At 55.4% G+C, this 21,690-nt stretch overlaps 11 protein-coding genes across 11 annotated transcripts; 6 read left to right on the top strand and 5 right to left on the bottom strand.

Moving 5' to 3' along the window:
- Positions 1–1,825: 1,825 nt before the first annotated feature.
- Positions 1,826–2,521, top strand: HMPREF1541_04743 (uncharacterized protein; the record flags this gene model as incomplete). The annotated part of the gene is made up of 1 exon (XM_008719087.1): positions 1,826–2,521. The coding sequence occupies one exon, from the start codon at positions 1,826–1,828 to the stop codon at positions 2,519–2,521; it is 696 nt and encodes a 231-aa protein (XP_008717309.1).
- A 379-nt stretch (positions 2,522–2,900) lies between these two features.
- Positions 2,901–3,443, top strand: HMPREF1541_04744 (uncharacterized protein; the record flags this gene model as incomplete). The annotated part of the gene is made up of 1 exon (XM_008719088.1): positions 2,901–3,443. The coding sequence occupies one exon, from the start codon at positions 2,901–2,903 to the stop codon at positions 3,441–3,443; it is 543 nt and encodes a 180-aa protein (XP_008717310.1).
- A 183-nt stretch (positions 3,444–3,626) lies between these two features.
- On the bottom strand, positions 3,627–4,162 carry HMPREF1541_04745 (peptidyl-prolyl cis-trans isomerase-like 1; the record flags this gene model as incomplete). Its single annotated transcript, XM_008719089.1, has 2 exons — positions 3,627–4,082; positions 4,130–4,162. 2 exons carry the CDS (start codon positions 4,160–4,162, stop codon positions 3,627–3,629), a joined length of 489 nt encoding a protein of 162 aa, XP_008717311.1.
- Positions 4,163–4,700: 538 nt separating this feature from the next.
- HMPREF1541_04746 (uncharacterized protein) lies at positions 4,701–5,178 on the bottom strand (the record flags this gene model as incomplete). The annotated part of the gene is made up of 2 exons (XM_008719090.1): positions 4,701–5,060; positions 5,119–5,178. 2 exons carry the CDS (start codon positions 5,176–5,178, stop codon positions 4,701–4,703), a joined length of 420 nt encoding a protein of 139 aa, XP_008717312.1.
- Positions 5,179–6,266: 1,088 nt separating this feature from the next.
- Positions 6,267–7,277, top strand: HMPREF1541_04747 (uncharacterized protein; the record flags this gene model as incomplete). The annotated part of the gene is made up of 1 exon (XM_008719091.1): positions 6,267–7,277. One exon carries the CDS (start codon positions 6,267–6,269, stop codon positions 7,275–7,277), a length of 1,011 nt encoding a protein of 336 aa, XP_008717313.1.
- A 63-nt stretch (positions 7,278–7,340) lies between these two features.
- Positions 7,341–7,914, bottom strand: HMPREF1541_04748 (uncharacterized protein; the record flags this gene model as incomplete). Its single annotated transcript, XM_008719092.1, has 2 exons — positions 7,341–7,351; positions 7,398–7,914. The coding sequence occupies 2 exons, from the start codon at positions 7,912–7,914 to the stop codon at positions 7,341–7,343; spliced, it is 528 nt and encodes a 175-aa protein (XP_008717314.1).
- A 2,688-nt stretch (positions 7,915–10,602) lies between these two features.
- HMPREF1541_04749 (40S ribosomal protein S30) lies at positions 10,603–10,936 on the bottom strand (the record flags this gene model as incomplete). Its single annotated transcript, XM_008719093.1, has 3 exons — positions 10,603–10,626; positions 10,675–10,779; positions 10,877–10,936. 3 exons carry the CDS (start codon positions 10,934–10,936, stop codon positions 10,603–10,605), a joined length of 189 nt encoding a protein of 62 aa, XP_008717315.1.
- Positions 10,937–11,939: 1,003 nt separating this feature from the next.
- On the top strand, positions 11,940–13,017 carry HMPREF1541_04750 (uncharacterized protein; the record flags this gene model as incomplete). The annotated part of the gene is made up of 2 exons (XM_008719094.1): positions 11,940–12,061; positions 12,111–13,017. 2 exons carry the CDS (start codon positions 11,940–11,942, stop codon positions 13,015–13,017), a joined length of 1,029 nt encoding a protein of 342 aa, XP_008717316.1.
- A 1,934-nt stretch (positions 13,018–14,951) lies between these two features.
- On the top strand, positions 14,952–16,855 carry HMPREF1541_04751 (uncharacterized protein; the record flags this gene model as incomplete). Its single annotated transcript, XM_008719095.1, has 3 exons — positions 14,952–15,095; positions 15,164–15,827; positions 15,876–16,855. 3 exons carry the CDS (start codon positions 14,952–14,954, stop codon positions 16,853–16,855), a joined length of 1,788 nt encoding a protein of 595 aa, XP_008717317.1.
- Positions 16,856–17,692: 837 nt separating this feature from the next.
- HMPREF1541_04752 (uncharacterized protein) lies at positions 17,693–19,177 on the bottom strand (the record flags this gene model as incomplete). Its single annotated transcript, XM_008719096.1, has 1 exon — positions 17,693–19,177. One exon carries the CDS (start codon positions 19,175–19,177, stop codon positions 17,693–17,695), a length of 1,485 nt encoding a protein of 494 aa, XP_008717318.1.
- Positions 19,178–19,725: 548 nt separating this feature from the next.
- On the top strand, positions 19,726–21,400 carry HMPREF1541_04753 (uncharacterized protein; the record flags this gene model as incomplete). Its single annotated transcript, XM_008719097.1, has 2 exons — positions 19,726–19,785; positions 19,832–21,400. The coding sequence occupies 2 exons, from the start codon at positions 19,726–19,728 to the stop codon at positions 21,398–21,400; spliced, it is 1,629 nt and encodes a 542-aa protein (XP_008717319.1).
- Positions 21,401–21,690: the final 290 nt, after the last annotated feature.

Below are 21,690 nucleotides of genomic sequence, written 5' to 3' on the forward strand. Positions count from 1 at the left end.
GGAACTGCCCCAAGCTCAACCCATTTGCACCGAAGCGACTTCCCTTACCCGCCGGTCATCGAAATCTTCAGCGGCCAGTATTCATGAAAATCGTGCTATGCTGCCGGACCAAAAACCGTTTCCGGGTATCGTCACAGCAACACAGGTTCCTCAGATCCAGGTTACCACACCTTCAAACTCGCAGCTCAGCTTGGTCACCGGTGTGCTCAACTCTCGCGCATCGAGCCGTCAGAGGACAATGGATCGATCTATACCGACACCGCCTGACTCTGCGGATAGACGAGCAGAACCGGACACTGCCACTAACCTGGCTTCTAGCTCTGTGACTGGATTCTCATCAATGGCTACTGAACCTACAGCCGCAATACAGTCTCTTCAACCATCTGATGCTCCTGTGGCAGTTCCTCAGACGGACCAGCTTCAGAACGTCCAACCAGCCCTGGTATTCGACGTGCCCAGGGATCCCATCATTGGTGTTTCTCGGGGTAGAGATTCCAACCCACCACACGCTCGAAATAGACTGCGTGGTAAGTTGAAGCAGAGAGTAAACCCGGCCCTGAAGAAAGCTAGAAAGCTCATTTTGAAGAAGAGGATTCTTTCTGTCATCCTAGGAAAGAAGCTGACGGCCGTTGTGGAGCCCCACCTCAATGGCGCAACATCTGTTCCTGCGCAGAATGTTCCGTGTGTGCCATGTCCAACGCCTCTGTAAGATCTTCGACATTCGGTCGCGAAGCAAAGTGTCCAGCCGGATGCCGTGGGTAGACAGGAGGTGCGCAAGAGGAGGTTATCCATTCATAGCAAATCAATAGGCATCCGTATGCAAGCTCATTTGCTTTGTACCAAGCTCCCCAGCACTCGCTGCACATCCATCCTCGCCTGGCCCAATTCCTCATCCAAGCCTTCTTCTTGGTACTTCATCTTCACCGACTGATGCAGCGAAATAAGCGTTGACGCGCGTGCTAGATCTGGGTCGGAGTTTGTTGACACTGTGTTGGCGCTATCCGACCCTTCTGCTTCCCTCGACGATTTGTGCACGGACACAAGCTTGAGTGCCGAGTCCGGTGGCTAACAAGAATATTAACGTGAGTAGCACTCAAGGAACGGTCGTGGTATACATACACATGCGTCCAATGACTTAAGGTCGGACAGTATCTCGGCGACCTTCATCGCTCGAGCGGCGTAGAGTAACAGAATCGGGTGGGCGCCGTACCAGTCTGTAAGGCAGGGTCAAGGCGATCAAGTGGCGATTGCTGAATGAACGTATGTCTGTGTTCTCAAACTCAGACCTGTGCCCACCGCGATACCCAACGGCGTTGACCGACGAAATTTGACTCCAGCAACAGTGAGAATGAAGTGGGGTGAAAGAGTGAGTGCCTGGACGCCTGTGTGGACGCCTCGTTGTGGCGCGCCGGCTTCGGATGCGAGGCTGGGTGTCCCTCGCCAGGCCCGCCGTGCTACTGGGGGCGCAGGGTCCATCTACAAGGGTCCCTGCTCACCATGCTCTTACCGCTAGGCTACCCATGTGTCTGTACATGGTATAGTATGAAACCCAAGTGATCTATATCTCTAGGGACGCCAACATCTGAGTATTGGAAAGACTTCTTCGAAGCCAAGACCCTGTACATCGAAGGGGAAGAAAATCATTCGGAGTACGGCGAGAGGAGCCCACCAAGACCGCTAGCAAATATCTTCGCAGTATCACAAGACGTCTCATGTCTATCACCTGTACATAAGGGCCCCATCACCAACTCTTTCACAGCATTGCAAAGCTACACACACACCCCCCAACCACCACCCCACCAAACCCCACCACCCAACAGTCATCATGTCACCCACCTCCATCCCCACAGGCACAGCCTTCAAGTCCGGCAACGCCTTCCTCGAACGCGCCTACTCGCTACAAAGCGAAAGCGAAGCCAAAGCCCTCTACGACGAATGGGCCAGCACCTACGACGCCGACCTCGCCGGCGAAGACTACATGTCGCCGACCGCGGCCGTCACCGCCCTCGCTCACCACCTCGACGAGAACGTCTCCAGCACTCCTGCGCCGTCAAGCCTCACCATCCTCGACGCCGGCTGCGGCACGGGCCTCGTGGGGCTGGCGCTCAAGACGTCGCACCGCCTGCGCGACGCCGTCGCGGCGGTCGACGGCGTGGATCTCAGTCAGGGCATGCTGGACGTGGCGCGCAAGGCGGGCGTGTACAGGGAGCTGAGGACGGCGGATCTCACCAAGGCGCTGGACTGTGAGGATGGCAAGTATGATGCCGTGTTGTGCGTGGGCACGTTGACCAAGGGGCATGTGGGGCCGGAGGTGCTGGGGGAGTTTGTGCGCGTGGTGAAGAAGGAAGGGGGGTTGGTGGTGGCGACGGTGTTGAGTGAAATTTGGGTGGAGGGCGGGTTTGAGCGCGTGGTGGAGGAGTTGCGGAAGGAAGGGCGGGCGGAGGTGTTGGGGGCGGAGGAGTTTGGGATCCGGAAGGGGGAGGAGAAGGGCGGGAGGATGTTGGTGTTGAGGAAGCTGTGAGGTTGCTGTAGTCGCAAGGTATGGTCGGTCCATGTGTTAGATACGGGCGCCGCTTTGACCATCACGGGTGACCTCCGTGAGATGATGACCTGTGTCTCGAGGGGTTCACCACTTCTTGACAGCAGCCAATCAGCCAGTGTGCCTCGTACGGGAGGCTCGAGCACATAAGTCTTTGTCTCGCCACTAGTATTGTTCCCCTGTCGAAAGCCTGAAGCTGGCCTCGAAGCATTACCATGGCTTTGTCCTCGGGGGCAGACCTTTGTCTGACTCTTGATATTGTGCTGCCGTCCATCAACCGGCCTAAAGCATTAGTAGCGCCTCGAGAAGCAAATGTGTGCGAACACGACGACTTGGTAGAGTGACAAGCACCCGCGCAAAAATGCATATTCATTTCTTGAGCCTCATCGCAATCGCGAGCTTCGTTATCGCAAGACCAGGACCGGAGTCGAAGGAAGTGCCTGATACACCTTTCGCCGTTGAGTTCCCCGACGGAGAAGACAGTCTCCCATACCCCGAAGCCAACCACACTCTGGTGACGCGCGACGAACCCCCTTGGCCAGGCGTGTTTTCGTGCCAGCAGCGCAACTTCCGCAAACCGTGCACTTGGGAGCCCACGGGTGGGAAAGGCGCCCTGGATTGCCATAGAATTAAGTATGGTGCCAGCACTTACGACCCAGATAGCTCGTTCGGTCCCGACAAGGGAGTGACTTGCAAGATGTACGGAGGCAGCAACTGCGAATCCACCACGCCAATACTCGTGGTTGAGTACCCTGGTGGAAATCTCCTGGATCTGGGCCGCAACGCGAACAGTTTCCCGAAGGACTCAGTCGAAGGCTTTTTTAGTTACCGATGCAGGAGCTGGAAGCAAACCGAGTCTGACCCGGAGCAGACCAAATACTTGCCCCTGCCGAAGAAGCCATAGTCGGCGTCTAGCGCAATGGTGACGTTCAGAGATTTGGTCTTTGGTGTGTTTATTTCTCGTGCGTCTGGCTATTGGTGCCGGCGCTGATGCTCCTGATCGACACCATGCGGAGCCGCGTGCGTGTCTTTCGGCGGATATTGCTGTAGCATTTGTAATCGTATCCATAGGAAATCGCGACAGGATTCAGGATTCGTCTCCTCCCTCAACCACTCTGGCTTTGACGATTCTCACCTCTTCGAGAGGCCTGTCTTCTGCGTTCGTCTTGACCAGACCCATCCTCTGCACGGTCTTCATGCCCGACTTGACTCGACCGAAGATCGTGTGCTTGTTGTCGAGCCATGGAGTAGGAGCAAGCGTGATAAAGAACTGCGATCCGTTCGTATTGGGTCCGCTGTTGGCCATACTCAAGACCCCCGCGCCCGTGTGTTTGAGTGAAGGATGTATTTCGTCGGCGAATTTCTCCCCGTAGATCGAGGACCCGCCGCGTCCAGTTCCGGTGGGATCTCCGGTCTGAATCATGAATGACGGTATGATGCGGTGGAAGACAACACCGTTGTAGTAGCCTCGCGACGCTAGAGTTGAGAAGTTCTTGCACGTTTTCGGGGCATGGTCATTGTAAAGCTCGACGGTGATGGGGCCCTGTTCTTGGTTAGCCAGTGAGCTTACGGTGTCGACACCATACACACCATCGTCGTTTCTAATACCACATCGGTAGCCATACTGCCGTCTTGTGTCGATCAATGCGAAGGAGTTCGCAAGAAGTCCGTCGAGCCGTCCAAAATAACGTCCGTTAGCATCAGCAAACGCCAAGAGATTTTTAAAGTGGAGGCCGCAGCCGTACTGCTCGACAGCTGAGCTCAAGGTTGCTTTGTTCAAGCACCATCTGCAGAATACTTCTGCGTACGGCCGCGAGGAAACACGAGGGCGCGTATAAGGTGCTAGAGTCTCTTTGCGTGACTGGCACCCCAGGTAGCTGGTGTCAGCCAGTCTAACCTTGGCCAAGAAGCGTTTAGCTACCTAGCATTTCCTTTCTAGGAATACTTCAAGGTCACGTCCAACGAGCTTGCAACCAACAACTATTGGGAAACATGAGTTGGAATAATATCCTCCATCATGAGTGAGTGCCGACTATGCCACAGTAGATAGCCCAGCGTCAGCCTTTATGCTCAATGAAGGTCTACTTTTTGTATCCTATCAGCTATCCAGCCACGCCAGCAACTATGCAATCAAGTTTCCGCCCTTAGTAGGAAAAGACTCTTACTCATCATCCTCATCTTCCTCCACCTCCCCTCCGCTGGGCGCTGGCGCTGGCGCTGGCGCTGGTGTCACCTGTGCAGCGCTCGCAGTGACCGCAGTCACCTTGTAGCTCTGATATCCAGGTCCTCTCGTTGGGACGACCATACCGGCGCTCAAGACACTGCTCTGTGTTTTCTTATCAATTTCCGCCATTGGAACCTCGTACACCTGAAGCCGCCAGTTACCATCGCTATCGAAGCGTGCAGACTTGGCGATTGAGCCAATGTCAGCTTGCGTCGCGCCGGTTCCGGCGATTTTGCCATTTGGAACACGTGTGTCCTTGACACGGCGAAATGCTTTGCTGTAGAAGATGATCTTCCACTGTTGTTCATTAGATGTGCCAAGGATCGAGATCGGGAAGCTCGCAGGAGATGCTTACACCGGTGCCTTTGAACTTCTTCTTCTCATTGGGCTTCCTCAGAATGTTTTTAGAAGACATGATGGCTGTTGTAGGTGTAGATGACTAGCTGGCCGAAGGAAGGAGAACGAACTTCAGGAATGATCGGGCTAGCAATGATGTGTAGCACCAGTTTGGTTGTATAACTTAACCCATTATCCTGACGATCGAGTGACGAACCTCTGCTTTATACTGCTTCCGAAGCTTTTTGTTTTGGTCTTTACGACCAGCGAGGAATTTATCGTGAGCGGCTCAGCCGTGTTGAGTCAGCTTATAAGAGTTACTGTCTTGAGGTCTTAGACCTTGGAGAGTGCATGTTATTCCGCAGGTAATCAGGAATATGATGATCTTGTGTCATACTTAGTCAAGGCATTCAGCCTTCCACAAACCGATTACAGCTGATGATGAGTGCCTTATAAGTATGTTAGCAAATGGACCGTAAGAAATCCGTGTTCATTGTTCTCAAGACGGAAATTTAATCTGGCATAGTCGTCTGGAAATGCGTTCTCACGCCCCGTGCGGCGGGAAGAGGCTTTTAGCTCTGTGGCAATCTGTCAATGTTGACTTTGGGACCAAAAAGGTGCAAGATATAGCGGCGCAATTCGTTTCGTAATGGGTGGCATTCTGTGCCATGTTGTCTTCAATAGATCTTACACTTGAGTTTTGCGACGGCTATAAAAGGCATTTGTGCAGGGGCCTTAGTCGGCTTCTTGTATGGTGGAAGAGTCGGGCTGTTAGCCGGTTCCTGACACATATATGTACCAGCACGCAGACCTAGTTTGAACTCGTTAAGCCCATCGAGCAGACACAGAGTTCATCGAGGTCTCCCGTTGGGCACAATGCTCAAAAATGCTGCTTCACCTCACCCCCTATGGAGGGAGTAGATTGCTCAGGCGCATCTACTGAGCTTAGCTCGTGGCGGATTTTCGCCTGCTTAATCGGCCAAGATTTGGTAGGGCTGACCCGCGGATTTGGTACCTGCCTTGCTAGTACCTGTCGGTAAACTTGAGCTTCGCGTTGACGAGAAGCGCCACAATCTCTTGCGTCGACTGATTGAGCTCCGAGCAACGGTGACGAGTCAGATACAATAGCTCAGCCCTCTAGCTCACTCAGCCGACGCAGCGAGCCAGATGCGAGCTTTCCAGCCTGCTCTGAGGCGGCAGCTGCTGCGACCAAAGTTCAACCCCGGACCTGCCTCGACTGTTCTACAGCCCGTTCGCAGACAGCAGCACAACAGCTATGGCCAGCACAAGGAATACTTTCAGACGCCTGGTCAGGCTCCATTGCCAGATACAACACCATACCGAGCTGGCGAGCAGATCCAAACGGTGTACACCAACACAGAACCCGGTACTTGGTCTCGGATAGCCAGAAGTCTGAGCTATTTCTCTCTCTTCAGCACTCTCGGTGCCGTCGCCGGCATGGCTCTGATCACATGGCAATATATGCAGCCGCCGTACCCTCCTGGCTCGCCGGAGGAGCAAGAAATGCTGGAAGAGATTGATGATCTGGTGAACCACAACCGCATCGCCGAAGACCTGCGCGAACAGGGCTGGATCGAGGAAGACTTCTACATGCGCCGCTCTCGTTCCGAGTTTGGGTATGGCATGAACATGATACACGAGAATCTACGCGGGTCTTCTCAGACCTTGAACATTAAATGCTTCAAGAATCCAAACACCAAGTACACCTTCATCATCTTCTTTGCTGGGTTTGGAATGGATGGCTTTCCAGACGTCATGCACGGAGGCATTACCGCGACCATGATGCTCGAAGCAGCAGCTAAGCATGCCTCCAACTTCCATCCTGACCTCAATCTGAAATCGAACGAGCCCGCAATCAAGATCGACTATAAGAAACCTGTGCATCCTGGCGAGATCTATACGATCATGCTGCCCCCAGCTGTTGTAGAGCCCTTCCCTGACGATCACTCCAAAAGGCTACTGAGGGTCACAGCCTTCCTGCTGCGGCTCGAAAACGCACCGAAGATCGAGTCGCGTTACAATCCTGCTAAGGGAGTCACGGAGCACATTGTGGAGGTGACCTCAACGGCTGGCACGGACCCAAATCTCGCCTTTGCCAGTATTGTCACCGAGATTGACGACAGCAACCCCGAGGAACCTTCGACCGGTCCAGACTGAACACCGATCCATCTACCGCTGTGAATAATTGTATTGACTGGGAGCCAAAGACTAAGGATCGAACTATCTTGGCTCTAAACATCAAAAGTGCATGCCAGGGCAGCGGCAGCGGCCTCTCACCCTGCTGCACACCTCGTCCCTGTTCGCGAGGAGTACCGCGGGTTCGGTGGCTGCCATTGCCAATACCAATATCTCCAACGCTGCAGCGGATTTCAGAGAATACGGCGCCTGCCACACCAGTGACATTGGCTAGCATACCAGCTTGTGAGTTGGCTGCGCCGCGCCACTCATCCCCGTGATACTTGCTGTAACAGTCACGCAAGCTGTTCCAAAACCTATAAAAGTGGCGGTCGTGCGGTCCGTGCCGATTGTGCAATAGCTCGTGCATCATGACATCCAGCATGAGGTACCAGGGCTGTCTTCTGAGCGCGAGCCGGATATTGCCCGTCCCATCGCGCAGTTGGCCAGAGTACGTCTCATTGTAGCCATGCAACCGACCTTCGTACATGGGGTCTAACTCTCCCAGCGAGGCGATGGAGAGGTCGAACTCTTCCATGACTGGCTTCATGCGTCGGGCGGCGGCACTCAGTGCTTGGGCTGCTTCTCGTGGGTGGGAGACGCCGCTGTCAGGGATCATCTCGGCGATGCGGCGATTATCTGAAGTGTGACGATCGGGGAACCGAGCACGAGGGCGACGACGGGAACCACCAGCTCGGGGTCGGCTGTTGGGACAGTGAGGGTCACCGCAACGGGGGCAGCCCGAGGGAGTGATAAATATAATGCTCTAAGACATGGCGGAGCAGGTTTCGCACAAGGCTTCTCTTGCGCGCGGGAGAGGAGGGAGAGTCGGCTAGCGCAAAGTAGAAAACAAGTCGAGAAGTCCAGAAGGTCGGCAATATATACTGCCAATGACAGTCCTGTCTCACTTTTCCGTGAGACATTGAGTTCAGGCTGCGGCGCAATGGGCATTCCTTGCGTCCGTTCGCGCCGATGAATCTCGACCGCCGTGATACAGCCTCAATTGCACGCGGCTGTGTGATCAGACATCATGACGGGAAGGGCATCCAGCGGCGGCGGCTGTCGGTCTCGCCAAAATCAGTCACCCACCAATCAATGCCTCCCCCTCTCATATCTGCCTGATCTCCCCCATGTTAGTCCACCAGGTCTCGCACGCTCACGACTCATGCCTTCCTCACCTCCTATCCCTCCCTCCCGGCCCTTCCCGCTCCCCAAGTCCGTCCACGAACACGACCACCACGACCACCACCGCTCCCTCCTCCACCCTCAGCCCCCAACCCAGACCCCGACTCCGATCCAGCAGCCACAGCCACACTCACAGCCGCCCTCGCCCTCCTGACATGTCTTGGCATCCCCCCCTCCCCCTTCTCCTCCCATCCAGCATCATACACTCCAGCCCTTGATACACCCCCCCCCTCATCCTCCACCTTTCGAAACACTCCCTCAACCCGGCCTCCAACCTCGCCCACCCCCGTCCCCTCCCGTCAGGGTAGCGCATCCTCGCCAGCTCCCCCAGCAGCCGGCCGTGGAACATGGCGGTGGGGGTCGAAGCTGCGGTCGAGGCGGACGGTGAGCATGTGGGTGGCGGGGTCGTAGTGGTAGGGCTGTGAGGAGGCAGAGGAAGGGGAAGGGGAAGGGGAAGCGGGGGAGCTCGGCGAGTGTGGGTAGGTGGAGGTCGAATTCGGACATGAGGGGGCGGAGGAGCCAGGCGACGGATTGCAGGCGGTCGAGGGTGAGGGCGGGGGCGTTGTGGGAGGGGTGGAGGTGTAGTGGGTTATGAGGGGTTCGGGGTTGGAATTGGTGGTGGTGGTGGTGGTACTGGGGGGGCGAGGGATGTCGGTGGGGAGGTGATGGGGAAGGAGAACGGCCCCACCAGGGCGGTGGCGGCGGTGATGGTGAGGGATTGAGCAGTGTGGCTGATGATGATGATGATGGAGAGGATGGAGAACGTCCCTGGTCGGAGGGGTTGGTGGTGAGGGAGAACGTCCCCGCCACGGAGGTGATAGTGAGCCGCTGGGCGGTATGAGTATTCTAATCACGGATGGGGACCCATAGCTACCACTGGAGGAGTCGGAATCGCAGCAGGGACAAGACGCATCGCAGTGGCTGTAGGGGGAATGAATGCGTTGACAACGGCCGCCATTGAAGGGCGAGTCGGTAACGCGGTCGAGAACGCCGAGGCCAAACGGCAGCCGGACCTGGCTGGTGCGTCGGCGAGGCACTGTCGGGTATTTGGATATACTGGGAGGTGGAATGCAGTGGCTCGGCTGTATCTAGCAGGTCCAACTATAGACTAGCGAAGTTAGTAATATTGGGTGTGCGAGCTATAGTGGCAGAGGAGGCAGGCCACCACGCTGTTTGTGGTCTCGGAGGCGCAGCTTTCAGCGGCTGGAAACATGCTCCAGGGTGTCGGCCTCGCCGGCTCCGGTATATTCAAGTCAACAGCATGCTCAGTGGTCAACAGTCAGGGTCGCTGGGTCGTTGTTTGACGATTTTGCAAAGAGACACAGATCTTGAGGTAACCATTGTCGAAATTTGGTATTCTCGTCTGATATCGAAATTGTACGATTTCACCCATAGGTAAGCTGAATAGAGAGGTTCTTTGCGAATCACAGGGTCGTCTCGAAGTAACTTCACCAGGATTGATCGATGCCAACAAGGTGTAAAGCCCTTACGCTGCTGCCACAGCGACGCATGCAGCAGAGTCGAGGCCGGCGGCCTGGCCCGGGGCTCCTGTGGTAGAATAGAGCTCAGCGTGCATGCAGATGTAAGATAGTGTTGCGTGATATCAGCAGGCGTTAGTGTCGGCAAACTGCGGTCGAATGTGGTGTGTTTGCGACTTAGGGGCGAGGGCTCCCCCGATCCCATACTCGACACTGCCAGCGGACAAGAAACGTCTGTCAACATCAGTGCCACATGATCATACGAACGTCGCTGGCGGTCAGTCGCTGCGCCATCGTATAAACATCCTGCAAACAAAAGAAATCAAGTCTGAATGACCGTGACCGTAGAAGCAACGATAACATTGTTTCTACACGATAGCTCCATACCGCGTGGGCACGAAGGTGTCCACCACAGGCGCCGGTTTCCATGTTCCATGAATCTGGCTCGTCCCATCTTCAAGCCAGTAACGTCGAGTTATGCTCTAGGGAAAGGAGCCTTTGCCCAATGCACTTTCCTTTACATGATCATTTCAAAAATCTGCAGGGGTTCGTTTGGGTTGTAGCGTCGTTCGTTTGCCAGCTGGCTGCCTGGCTCGATGGCGTTGTCGGTCATGCTCTTCTCATCGGATCGGCATCGAAGGGCTCTATGAGGTTGGGTTGGGGTTCATCTGATGATGTTAGTGATCAGTCGCAGGCGATGTTTGTTTCCTGCGTACCTTTCTCTTGCCGCCAGTCATGGTGACGTTTACGAAACGACGGGTGTAGGTTATTCTCTTCTTTGCGCGACCCTTGGGAGTCTTCTTCTTCTCTTGGGGCTCGACCTGGACATTGATGTGTTAGTGACTATTGATCTCGTTGGTTGAAGATGCTAGCAGCTGTCGCATCGAGTGGCGATGGATTGGCTTGGAGATGGCGCACCTTGGGAGTCTGAGACTTGACCTTGCCGGCACGGGCAAGGGATCCGTGAACTTTACCCATGATTGCGGTGTAGTTGTCGCTTGTCGAAAATTGATGGACGTGCGGGTACGGCGAGGAAGTTCGATGGGGGTGTTGGTGATGATGAGGTGCGGTTTCTCATCTGTGGGTGTCCGAATTTAGGCAGGTCTTGGCTCCGATGCAAATGAGTCATGTATCACGTGATCAATGCTTTTTATGAGTCAAACTCCCGCCCTTGAACTCTACTCGTTCACTGCCTGGTCGTCGGACTACCAGCATGTTGGAGCACCTTAATGTGAAGTACGATAGACTGACTCTGTCCTTTGAGCAGGCTAGCGTTACGGTCGAGAAATCGGTTTCTTGATTTCAATCAATACTTCGACTTTGTCTTTGTAATCTTTCCGCCGCTACTACCCCCAACTTCACATGCTCATTAAGCAGTCCATGAATCGCCGCAAATCCCAAGTACCTTTTGTCAAGGTCTAGACTCCACCAACAATGTCCTTGCCGTCCTCGCACACGCGAGATGCATCGAAGCCTGGGGATATCAAGGGTCCATAGCCAATTGCCATACAACCCATAAAGCTAGCCCCAGCTCATCGTATTCGGCTCGAAGTTATCAAAGCTTCTCCGCCCGCTCCCAGCAGTCCACTGCCCTGCCGAAGCTATCGTCCAATGTCAGGGACACTTCATCTCTGGCGCCGAGATAAGGTGCATATGCATCGTGCATCTGAATCAGCCTTATTCATAGCCGTTCGCGCGGGACAGCTGGGCACTTACGCAGCACATTATGATTGGTTGGTGGAATTGGAAGTAACCTAGTTGGGGATCTTTTGCGGACATTGAAGTCATATACTGGCAAGGTGGTTTCCAGTTTGGGTACAGGCTGTAGGCCGTGTCGACGCTACCTTGGAGCCAAGTGCTGCATATATAGCCGGCGAAGGAATGTTCATCTGTGGTAGCCCGCTGCGATACCCAGCTCTGTGTCGCTTAGAGTAACTGGCATCTTCGACGGGACCCCGCCTTTTTGAATGATCAGTAAACGATGAAGGGCGTGATTTGCGAGAAAGGCGGCGCTGGGCTGAAGGTCGTTGATGACCTGCAAAAGCCAAAGCCTGGTCCAGATCAACTCCTGGTTAAGTCCTTGTATATTGGTCTAGCACCTGTGTACGTGGTTCTATCACCAAGATGTGTTGATACTAACATGTCTGTACAGGGATAAGTTCATGATCGACTATGGTCAGCTTGTAGACGAATGGCCAGTGACGCTCGGTGCGGACGGATCTGGCAAGGTTGTTGAGCTCGGAGAGAACGCAGGCAAGTATGGTTTCGAGGTGGGAGATTATGTCTTTGGCTGCGTTCGTCTGGGCAAGAAGGGCCACGGCCAGGGGCAGGAATACTTTCTCAAGGAGGCACCGGTAACATTCAAGAAACCGGAGAAGCTCACAATAATCCAGGCGGCCACCATTGGCGCTGGAGCTTCGACAGCCGGGCTTGGTGTGTGGGAAGGCCTAAATGTGGCATTTCCTGGGGCCAGCGAGCCCTCTCCGAAGGATGAGTGGGCCATCGTGTTCGGAGGTGCAGGCAGCGTGGGCAGAGCGGCGGTGCAAGTGTTGCTTCTCGCCGGCTACAAGGTCGCAACGACTTGCTCCAGCCGGTCCAAGAAAGATCTTGAGCAGCTCGGCGCTGTGCCTGTCGACTACAAGCAGCCTGAAGCCGACCAGGTCGAAGAGTTCATGCGCGTGACCGGTGGGAAGTTCTGTCGCATCTTCGACGCAACTTCAGCTGATGATCCGACCCTCGCAAAGGAGCTCTTCAAGAGGATCTCGGGAGACAAGTATTTCGCCACCACCAACGATTGGCCTGGTCCGCCCGACTTCGAGGGCGGTAAGACTTATCACATCGAGCTTGGGCCTATTGGCAACCCTGAAGCTACTAAGCTGAACGAGGTTCTGAAGAAGCACATTCCTGTGCTGACCAAGTACCTCGCAGACGGTCGCCTGACAACCCCAGAGTATGAGGTGTTTGGCGAAGGCTTCGAGGCTGCAGTCAATGCCTATGCCTACCAGTCAAGTGGCAAAGGGGGGAACAAGAAGGTGGTGGTGAAGGTTCAGGACGAATAGTGGTGGTGAAGGTTCAGGACGAATAGTGGTGGTGGGATGTAGCCTGGTCCGCAGGATGTAGGGGCAAGACTGCAATGCGAGATTCAGCTGCCGCTGAGCCAGGCCAAGACTTTATTGAGGAAAAGTGAGGCATGCAGGGCATGACTTGGACATGACCAGACTAGCTCTTCAATCAGTCCTTCGCTATGCCGTTGTCTGCGATGATCGACCATTGTCTCGAGTGCATGACCTCTGACGAAGGGTGTGTCAATTTTCACGTGGCAAGAGTTGGGCGGGCCAGATTCCTCCCCCTCCCGCCCGAAGCAACTGGCCTTCGAGGTTAAGTGAGAACAGCTTTGGCAGAAGTCTGGCACGAACCGTTGGTTACTGATGCAAGTGACGACTCTAGGGTTTGGGCTGTGCTCATTGTCAATGCCGGAACTCCATGCATCGCTCGAAGGACCGTGCTCACTTCCTCGGATTCCGCATGGAGGAGGTCACGCCCTTCTGGGGAAAGTTCACTGCAGAGCCGAACACCTTCTGGAACCCAAGGACCAAGGCTGCCCCGGACGCGCGCCACGGGGACTGTATAGGTGAGGCTCTCCATGCCCACGCCATCATCAGCAGCCATCTGACCAGCGAGGCGACCAGTCTCGTTGCATGGTGCTTTGCACCACACAGCGCTATCGCATCGCCATAGCATCGAGACCCTTATTAGCTGACGGGTCGCTTCCACCCACCTGGGATGTGGTGCATCCTCTGACCGCATTCAAGGGCATACTAGTCACTAATTGACGGCGTCGTCCTAAACCATTAAGAGTGTGCATTCCGGCGCAGTGCCGTGCCCATGTAAAGCATCGCGTAGAAGTATGTTGGCGAACATGTTGGCAGCCGACTTGCAGGTAGCATATCCACTGGTCGTACAGTCGCACCGAGGAAGATTGCTGAGTGCTCGGTGTAACTAGCCGCTTCTTCTGAACAAGCGCCTGTCGAGTTGATGTTCGTCGACGTCAGGTCCGAGCCGTAGTGTCCAAGAAGTCGCCGGCCCTGGTGTTGACTCTCGCAATGACCTCGATGGCAAATCCAAAAATCGGTCATGTACTCGGTAGTCGTGTTCGCTTCATAATGCGAACCAGAATGAGGCGACGTCTAATAGCACCGCGCTGCTGTACTCTAGTTCCGGGGTCGAGTACTAGTTAAGTAGGGATCATCCTGCTTGACCGGTGGGCCAAAACCTTTTGCTTCTACACAACGCTCTACTGCACACTGTAAGACTTGTGTGCACATTGTCCAATCCTCGTTCCCAAGGATATCATTCTCGCTAAAGCCTTGCATATGTCTCTCGGCGAGTATCATGAGTCAGTGTCACTGCCCACGGCCTACGACCAAGATGGGGCACCTTTCACTTCGGGTTTCACCCGTAGCTCATCCGAGTCTCACAATTATTGATTCCCATGCCGTCGGACTCCGTATTCTTGGTCCGCAACTGGCATCACCGATGTGAGTCGATGGCGTTCGCAAGGCGGTTGACCCGAGAGAGCGGCTTGTCATTGCTTTTGAACAACTGATGAAGCGAGCCCCGGCGTCCAATTTCCACAAGCCCCCCATCCGGAATGCTGGACCGCATGTAATCTCATTTCCCGAAGACCCATCCATCTCAACCCGGACACCACGTTGACGGCCTATCTTAGGCGAAGTGTAGCCCTTGCCCTGCGTTTCCGGCGCTTCTCCTGACTCAGTCCGCATACGCGCAAAGTCTTACACGCCCGCCTCACAGACCTTCAACGTCTCTTGCCCTACAGATGTGAGGCAATAGTGCCTGGCCAGCATTGGTCGCCTGGCCTTGAACAGAGTCTTACGGATATGCTATTCGCTTGCTTTAGGGGTTCATTCGATGTTGAAAGGAGGCGACGGAGATCCAGATTGGGAAACGAATCGCAATTCGCCCGACCACGATGGCGACACCTTATATGAAGAAGAGCTGTGCAAGAGGAGGGATTCGGGGCAGCAAGCAATGGACATCGGAAGCGACAGCATACATGTTCCTAGCACGAAAATCCCCGAGCCCCATCCAAGCCACCACACCCACTCACGGCAATGTAAGCAGCGCATCTCCTCGACGAGTGCTCGCCGAAAAAGCCCTCCTCCCAAAGATACGCGTGTCCAGTCCATTCTCCTGCCATGGTGCATGGCGAGCAGGGAGATCTGCGAACTCCTTGAGAAGGGCCCTCTGGACGCCCCAATTACCACCGAGTCGCTCAAGGAGCTCGATCTATTGCTCATCAAGAACAACCTGAACTTGCGAATCGACGTGCACTTTGACCACGATCTCCATTTCATGCCTATCTCCGGGAGGCGAGGCGAGGAGAAGCGTTCAGAAGCACGGAGATATTGGCGTTGTTTAGAGCTTGAGCTGCAAGTCTACCAGCACGATGCCCTAGGCAATTGTGAGTCCTGCAGTAACAGTGAAGACTGTGGTAGTCAAACTAGCGTCCCTCGCCGGCTGCACACCATGTTCGCCCAGATGAAAGAACTCATTCTCCTCCTCGTGCCCGATGATGATCATGAATGGGTACGCAACACTCTTGACGTGGGACTACTCGTCCAGGAAGTGCAGAATGGGGTTCTTGACGTCGAGAATCTGTCGTTGTGGCTGAAGGCTCTTCTGACTAACCACTGCGCCCCGATTCGCGATGACTGGGCCGAGGAGATGGCTTCTACAATCACCTCTGCGGCCAAGAAGGGCAATATGCAGTATCTTGTGGTTGGGCTCGAGAAGTTGTTTTCCTTTCTAGAATGCATGCGCCTGGATGTTGCGAACCACCAGATTCGTATGTATCTGCACCTCTCCCCAAGCAGCACAGGGCTAATCGTCGCAGGGACCTACCGTATCCCATTAATCGAAGACGGAGTAGCTTTCCAGATCGACTATTTCGAAGCGCGGATCGCTCAAGGCAAACTCAGCGTCGAGGGCTCGCGGCACTGGTTTGCAGGCCTGTGTGAGCAGTACCCTCGCACTGTCGGCCGGAAGGTGAAGGGTCTGCACGTCCTGGTGCACGGTCTGACCGAGCTTTGCACGAAGCGCGACACTCCTCTGCCCATCACTCTGAAGCACGACCTGAGCCGACTCCGACAGATACAGCAAGAACTGCAGGACATCATCCACTTCCGCATCTGTGAACTCCTCTTCGACAAGATCGTCCGCAATCTCCGCCAAGGCAACGAGCGCCCGCCGAACAGCGCGCGCCTCTGCCCAATGCGGCTCATGGACCTAATAGAAGACGAGCGAGGCGGCGCCGAAGAAGCCAGCGCCTCGCACCCCTGGCGCGACAACGCCGACTCGATCGCCGTGGAAATCACGCAACAAGCCTTCCGCGGCGTCGTCGCCGCTCACAAAGACAGCAGCACGGCCACCGTCATCTCCCCGGAGGTCTTCCGCCACGTCCAGCGCGTGCTGCACGACAACTTCGAGGCCGAGGACGCCAAGCACGCCCAAGCCGACAGCCTCACGCCCCAGCTGGAAAGGAGGGTCCTCGAGCACGCGTCCCGCTTCGATACCATGACGCCGCTCGAGATCTCAGAGGAGCAGAAAAGGACCTACTACCACCAAGCGAGAGCAGCTGGTGGGGCCGCCGAGCACCACCACGGTAGATCGTTGCCGCAGGTCGACGACATCGCCCGACGTCTGGCACATATTTCGGTCATTCATTGGAGGGTTTGGCGGGGATTGGCGTACTTGGATCGGGAATTTTGGATAGCGCAGGGCGTCGAGTTCGAGAAAGGCTTCGAGGAGGAGGAGGAGGATGGGGACGGGGAAGGGGAAGGGGAAGAAGACACGACGGATATGGGGGAGTTTTGACTTGACGTTTTTGGGGGGGGTGGGATAGCACACTCCATTTTTGTTTCTTTGGTAAAGTCTCGGTTTTGGTCTTCTGCCAGCGCACATGATACCCCTGTCTGTTTGTACCATTTTAATACTGTAGAAACAAACACAATGCTTGCCCCATTCTCAATTTTACCGGAGAAGAGATCGTCTGATGGTCGTGGGTAGCATGCATGGCTCGTCCGCAGCTGCCACAATGGGCTGTTCTACCCCGAGCTTCTGTGTCTTCTCTTCTTTCTAACTTCCTCCTGACTTCTCCCGAGTTGCATCAGCCTATGCACCGCGCCAGAGGCCAAGCACACGACTGACTCCACAGCGTATCCGCATAGCATATCACCCATCGCGAGCTCCACCCACGCCGCATAGTCCTCTTCTCTACTCTACCAAGTACTACAGACCGAATACATTATACACCAGTGGTAGACGCAGCACGCTGTCAGTGCAGCAAACTGTGATTGGCCCACGTCCCAAAGAGGTAAGCGATGGCGCCTTGGCGCACTCATTACTATCATTGCCCCAGAGCCTATGTAAGCTAAGAGAGATCCTGGGGAAGCAGATCGCCAGCAGGCCAGAAAGTCCATCACCAACGTTCGTCGATGTCGGCGCCGTTGATGTTGCCGCGCGCACGCCGTCGTTGTGTCTGGACACCCTAGCAACGACCTGGCCGGTTCCTGCGACGATGGATTTTCCAGCGAGCTGCAAGAGAAGCGAGCCGCAGTGGCACTATGAGCATCGGCACCTACCTCGCGTGCCCGGCGTGATGCAGGGATAATTCGTTCATCACGCTCGCGTCGTCTTCTCGTTGCAGAGTCGTCAAGCATAATCATAAGTTCCCACCAGCCCTTGCCGTTGCGTGTACTCCATCGCGTCTTGCTCGGTGGCCAACCCTCTTTCCTTCCGCTTCTGCAACTCAGTCTTACCCTCTTTACAATGGTCGCACGCGTAATCACACATTGCCTTCCCTTCCTCACAGCCGCCGTCAAAATAGTCCGCCACCAGCTCGTGCCTGCACCGATCCGTGGCCTCGCAGAACTCGATCATCTTCTGCAAACTGTGTTTCTTGGCCTCCGCGGTCTTGGGGTTCTTCTCCTTTGCGATGTCCTGCCCTAATCGCCAGAGACAGCGGTCTTTGTCCTCGCGGGTGTACAGTATGACGGACGCGGCGCCTTTGTTGTCTCGCCCGCCACGCCCGGATTCCTGGATGTAGGACTCCATGCCGCGGGGCAGGCCGTAGTGCACGACGAAGCGGACGTTGGGCATGTCGATGCCCATACCAAAGGCGGTGGTGGCGCAGATGAGGTTGAATGAGGCCACGAGAGACTCGACTTGATCCGAGGGAATGGTCGGGCTGGCTAGGAAGTCGGCTTGAACCTTGAGGCGGGTGGCGGGCTCGAGACCTGCATGGTATGCTGAGGCGCGGATCCCGTTGCTGGCCAGACGGTTGGCGAGTTCATCGGCGGAGGCCCGGGTGGGACAGTAGATGATGCCGTTAGTGGCCTTGGAATAGGCATTGGGTGCGTTCAGACTGCCAACGACGCGGCGCTGATGCATTCGTGTCAGCCAGTCGAGGAGAAAGGGATAGAGGTCGCCCTCGGAATTTTGCGGATTCGATTCGGAAAAGTATTGGACATCGTAGTGGATATTGGGCCGAGCACTGGATGTAGTGAAGACAGTGGCATCCTTCATGCCTAGAAAGGTGAAGATATCATCTCGGACCTGCTTGGTTGCTGTTGCAGTCACCGCCATGATGGGTACACTGGGTAGCACAAGGTTCTTCTTGAGCCAAACCAGCTCCTTGTAGGCCGGTCGAAAGTCATGTCCCCATTCACTGATACAATGTGCTTCATCGATAGCGATCCTGGTCAGCTGGCCTTGACGGTGGACTTGCAAGAGGATTTTGCGGAAGCGGTCGAAGGAACACAACTCCGGGGTCACATAGAGAAGCCGGGTCTCGGGATGGCCACACAATAAATCTGTCTCGATCCTGTCCCTCTCTGGCCGTAATGTGGTGGAGCAAATGAGCGCGGTGGGGATTCCCAGTTGACTTGCGGCATTGACCTGATTTGTCATGAGAGCCAGCAGTGGTGATATGACGACGGTCACGCCGGTAGCGACGACGGCTGGCAATTGATAGCATAGCGATTTGCCGAACGAAGTGGCGGCGCAGAGAAAGATGTCGTTGCCGGCGATGGCCTCGTTGATAACCTCCAGCTGCAGGGGCCGGAAAGCAGCCTTCTTGAAGACTCGCTTCAATGTGAATTGGACATCTATCCGCTTCCTCCTCGGCGAGGGCGGCATGACCGCAACTGACCTCTTGTCAAACAGGGCGGACCGGTGGATGATGGTGGTGATACTGATGGAACGCGTCTCATTGCGACACCGTAGCGGAGTCTCGGCCACCGTAGTTGTTCAGCAGCTCATTGAAGCACTCTGCAACCCTTAGATCATGAATATCCGACAAGCGGCGTGCTTTCATGCTGCCGATTCGACCAACCGGCCGGGTTGCGAATGACTTGTAAGTCGTTGTTTGTCAAAATTAACGCCTTGTCCCTAATTTGGGTCCGCCTACTGATTCCCGCAGAATGTTTCCGTTTCGGGTATAGCGCAGGCGTCCCAGGCTTCGACAAGGCAGTTTGCTAAGGCTACACCACACCTGAATCGAGCATTTCCTGCGTGGAACCATTCCTTGAAGAAAGCTCTTGTCTGCACCATGCCACCCAGATTCTCGGTCTACGTTCGTAGAATCACTCCTAAAGCGTCACTCGTGTGGTCTACGTCCAGCACCACCCACCATCGCTGACCAGCCGAGCATCCCGAAGAAGCATTAATCCGCCAGACCAGCGACCATGGTTGGCGTGCCGGGACGTTCGAAAGCATGCAACACCTGCAAGAAGCGTAGAATAAGAGTATGCTGATCTCTAAAGCTTGCTGGTGCGCACTAACCCTGAGCAGTGTGGCCTCGAGAGACCGCAATGCGCCAACTGTGTCAAGTCGAATCGGCTGTGTGCTGGCTACCAGCGCGAGCGGGTCTTCATCGTCAATCAAGCGGTTCATCCGTTGTCCCATACGGCTCAAAAGGTCAAACCAGACAGTCCAGAAACCGTAGACGACCAGGATATGGGGATCACCAATCCGAAACTTCCAATCTGGAAGCAGAAGCACCGGCACCCGAAGCCGTCCACTAGTCGCCAAATCTCACTCATCCCGGCCTACCGCCAACAGCTCCTGGACAACTACATCCGCACCACCATTCCCGACGTGTCACACGCCGGTCCAGGCGCCACCTGGTGGGTTCAATCCCTCGCCCAGCTCCCCTCGCACACCCCCGTCCTCGCAACCGCTATCCTTGCCGTTTCGCTCTCCAAAGCCGCCAGTGTCCACCATGACGCCAACCTCCGCCTGCAGTCTCTCGAGCACTACACCACAGGCCTCTGGGAGCTGCAGAAAGCCCTCTGGTCCCCCGACGAGATGTACCGGGACGAGACGCTCGCAGCGTGCCTCCTGCTGGCCGTCTACGAGCTCATCGAATGTCCCGGCGGCTCACGCGTGGGCTTCATCAGCCATCAGGACGGCGCGGCGCGGCTGGTGCAGCTGCGGGGACCAGAGGCGCACGTTGACGGCTTCGGACACGCGATGTTCCTGGCCTATCGAAACATGGGGATTCTGCATGGTTTGGATCGGCGGACGCCGCTGTTTCTGGCCGAGGGAGACTGGATGACGGTGCCGTTCCAGAAGCATCCCAAGGGCATGGGTGAGCGCATTTGGGACGCCATTGCTCAGGCTCCCCGAGTGTTCCAACGGACAGATGAGATGCAGAGGAGCGTGCCGGTGAGGAGTCTGTGTATTGCGTTGGAGGCATTGGAGTATTGTTGGGAGGTCGATGGCGATCTGGAAAAGCTGTACAAGGAGTTGGAAGCCAGTATTCCCGGGCCTTTGTTCTGGCCAGAGTTGGCTGAGAAGGGGACGGCAGTCGGTGGTGAAGAGGAATGCGACGAAGCTAGGGAGGGGACACTGTTCCCAGTTGCGTACAAATTCTTCAATTTGAGGATGGCCATGGTGCTATTGAGCTACTGGAGCCTGTTGACAATTGTTTACAACGGCATGATGCTGTTGCATCGCGTGCTGGAGACTCTGCCTGTGGACAGAAAGGCGGTCAAGGCTTTGGGAGATAAGGTTCCCGCGGCACTGTTGCGTGGTATCAGCGCCGACTGTCCGCCTGGCTGTGCGTGCGGCGGCGACCCGGACGTTCCTTGCATAGTGAGGTTCGACATGAGCACAATTCGACCTCTAGAACACAGGGGAAACGTCCTTGGTCCAGTCAGAGACATCTGCCAGACAGTGGAGTACTGCACCCAGCCACAGATGCGAGACATGGGTTGGACCAGCATTGTTGCACCGCTGACGATCGCGGTGGAAACCATCAAGGAGTATGATTGGTGCCGAAGAGAGCGGGAATGGGGTAGGCATGTCTTGAGGGGCTTTCATCGCCAGCTGCCGTACCTGAAGAACATGTGGTACTGAATAGCTCCGTATACCACAAGATCAAATCCGAAGTTTTGTCTGGCAGAGTTGAAGGCATTCGTCCCTGAGCCTGCTGGGCTCGATGGATGCCGACGAAATGGAGCTTGGATGCCAAAGTTCTGTAGGCACCGTGCGTACGTAGCTCTTTCTGCCATGCAATCTGCTGAAATCCAATCCATAGCCTGTAGTATCGAGGGGACGACTCCGAGGTACATCCCTTCAATGCAGTCTATCATGAACGTGGCTACTTCTCCGGTAATGCGCTCCTCTGCCAAGGATTGCCATGGCTT

The sequence above is a fragment of the Cyphellophora europaea genome (assembly GCF_000365145.1).
Source record: "Cyphellophora europaea CBS 101466 unplaced genomic scaffold supercont1.4, whole genome shotgun sequence".
In the NCBI taxonomy this organism is placed as follows: Eukaryota; Fungi; Ascomycota; class Eurotiomycetes; order Chaetothyriales; family Cyphellophoraceae; genus Cyphellophora; species Cyphellophora europaea.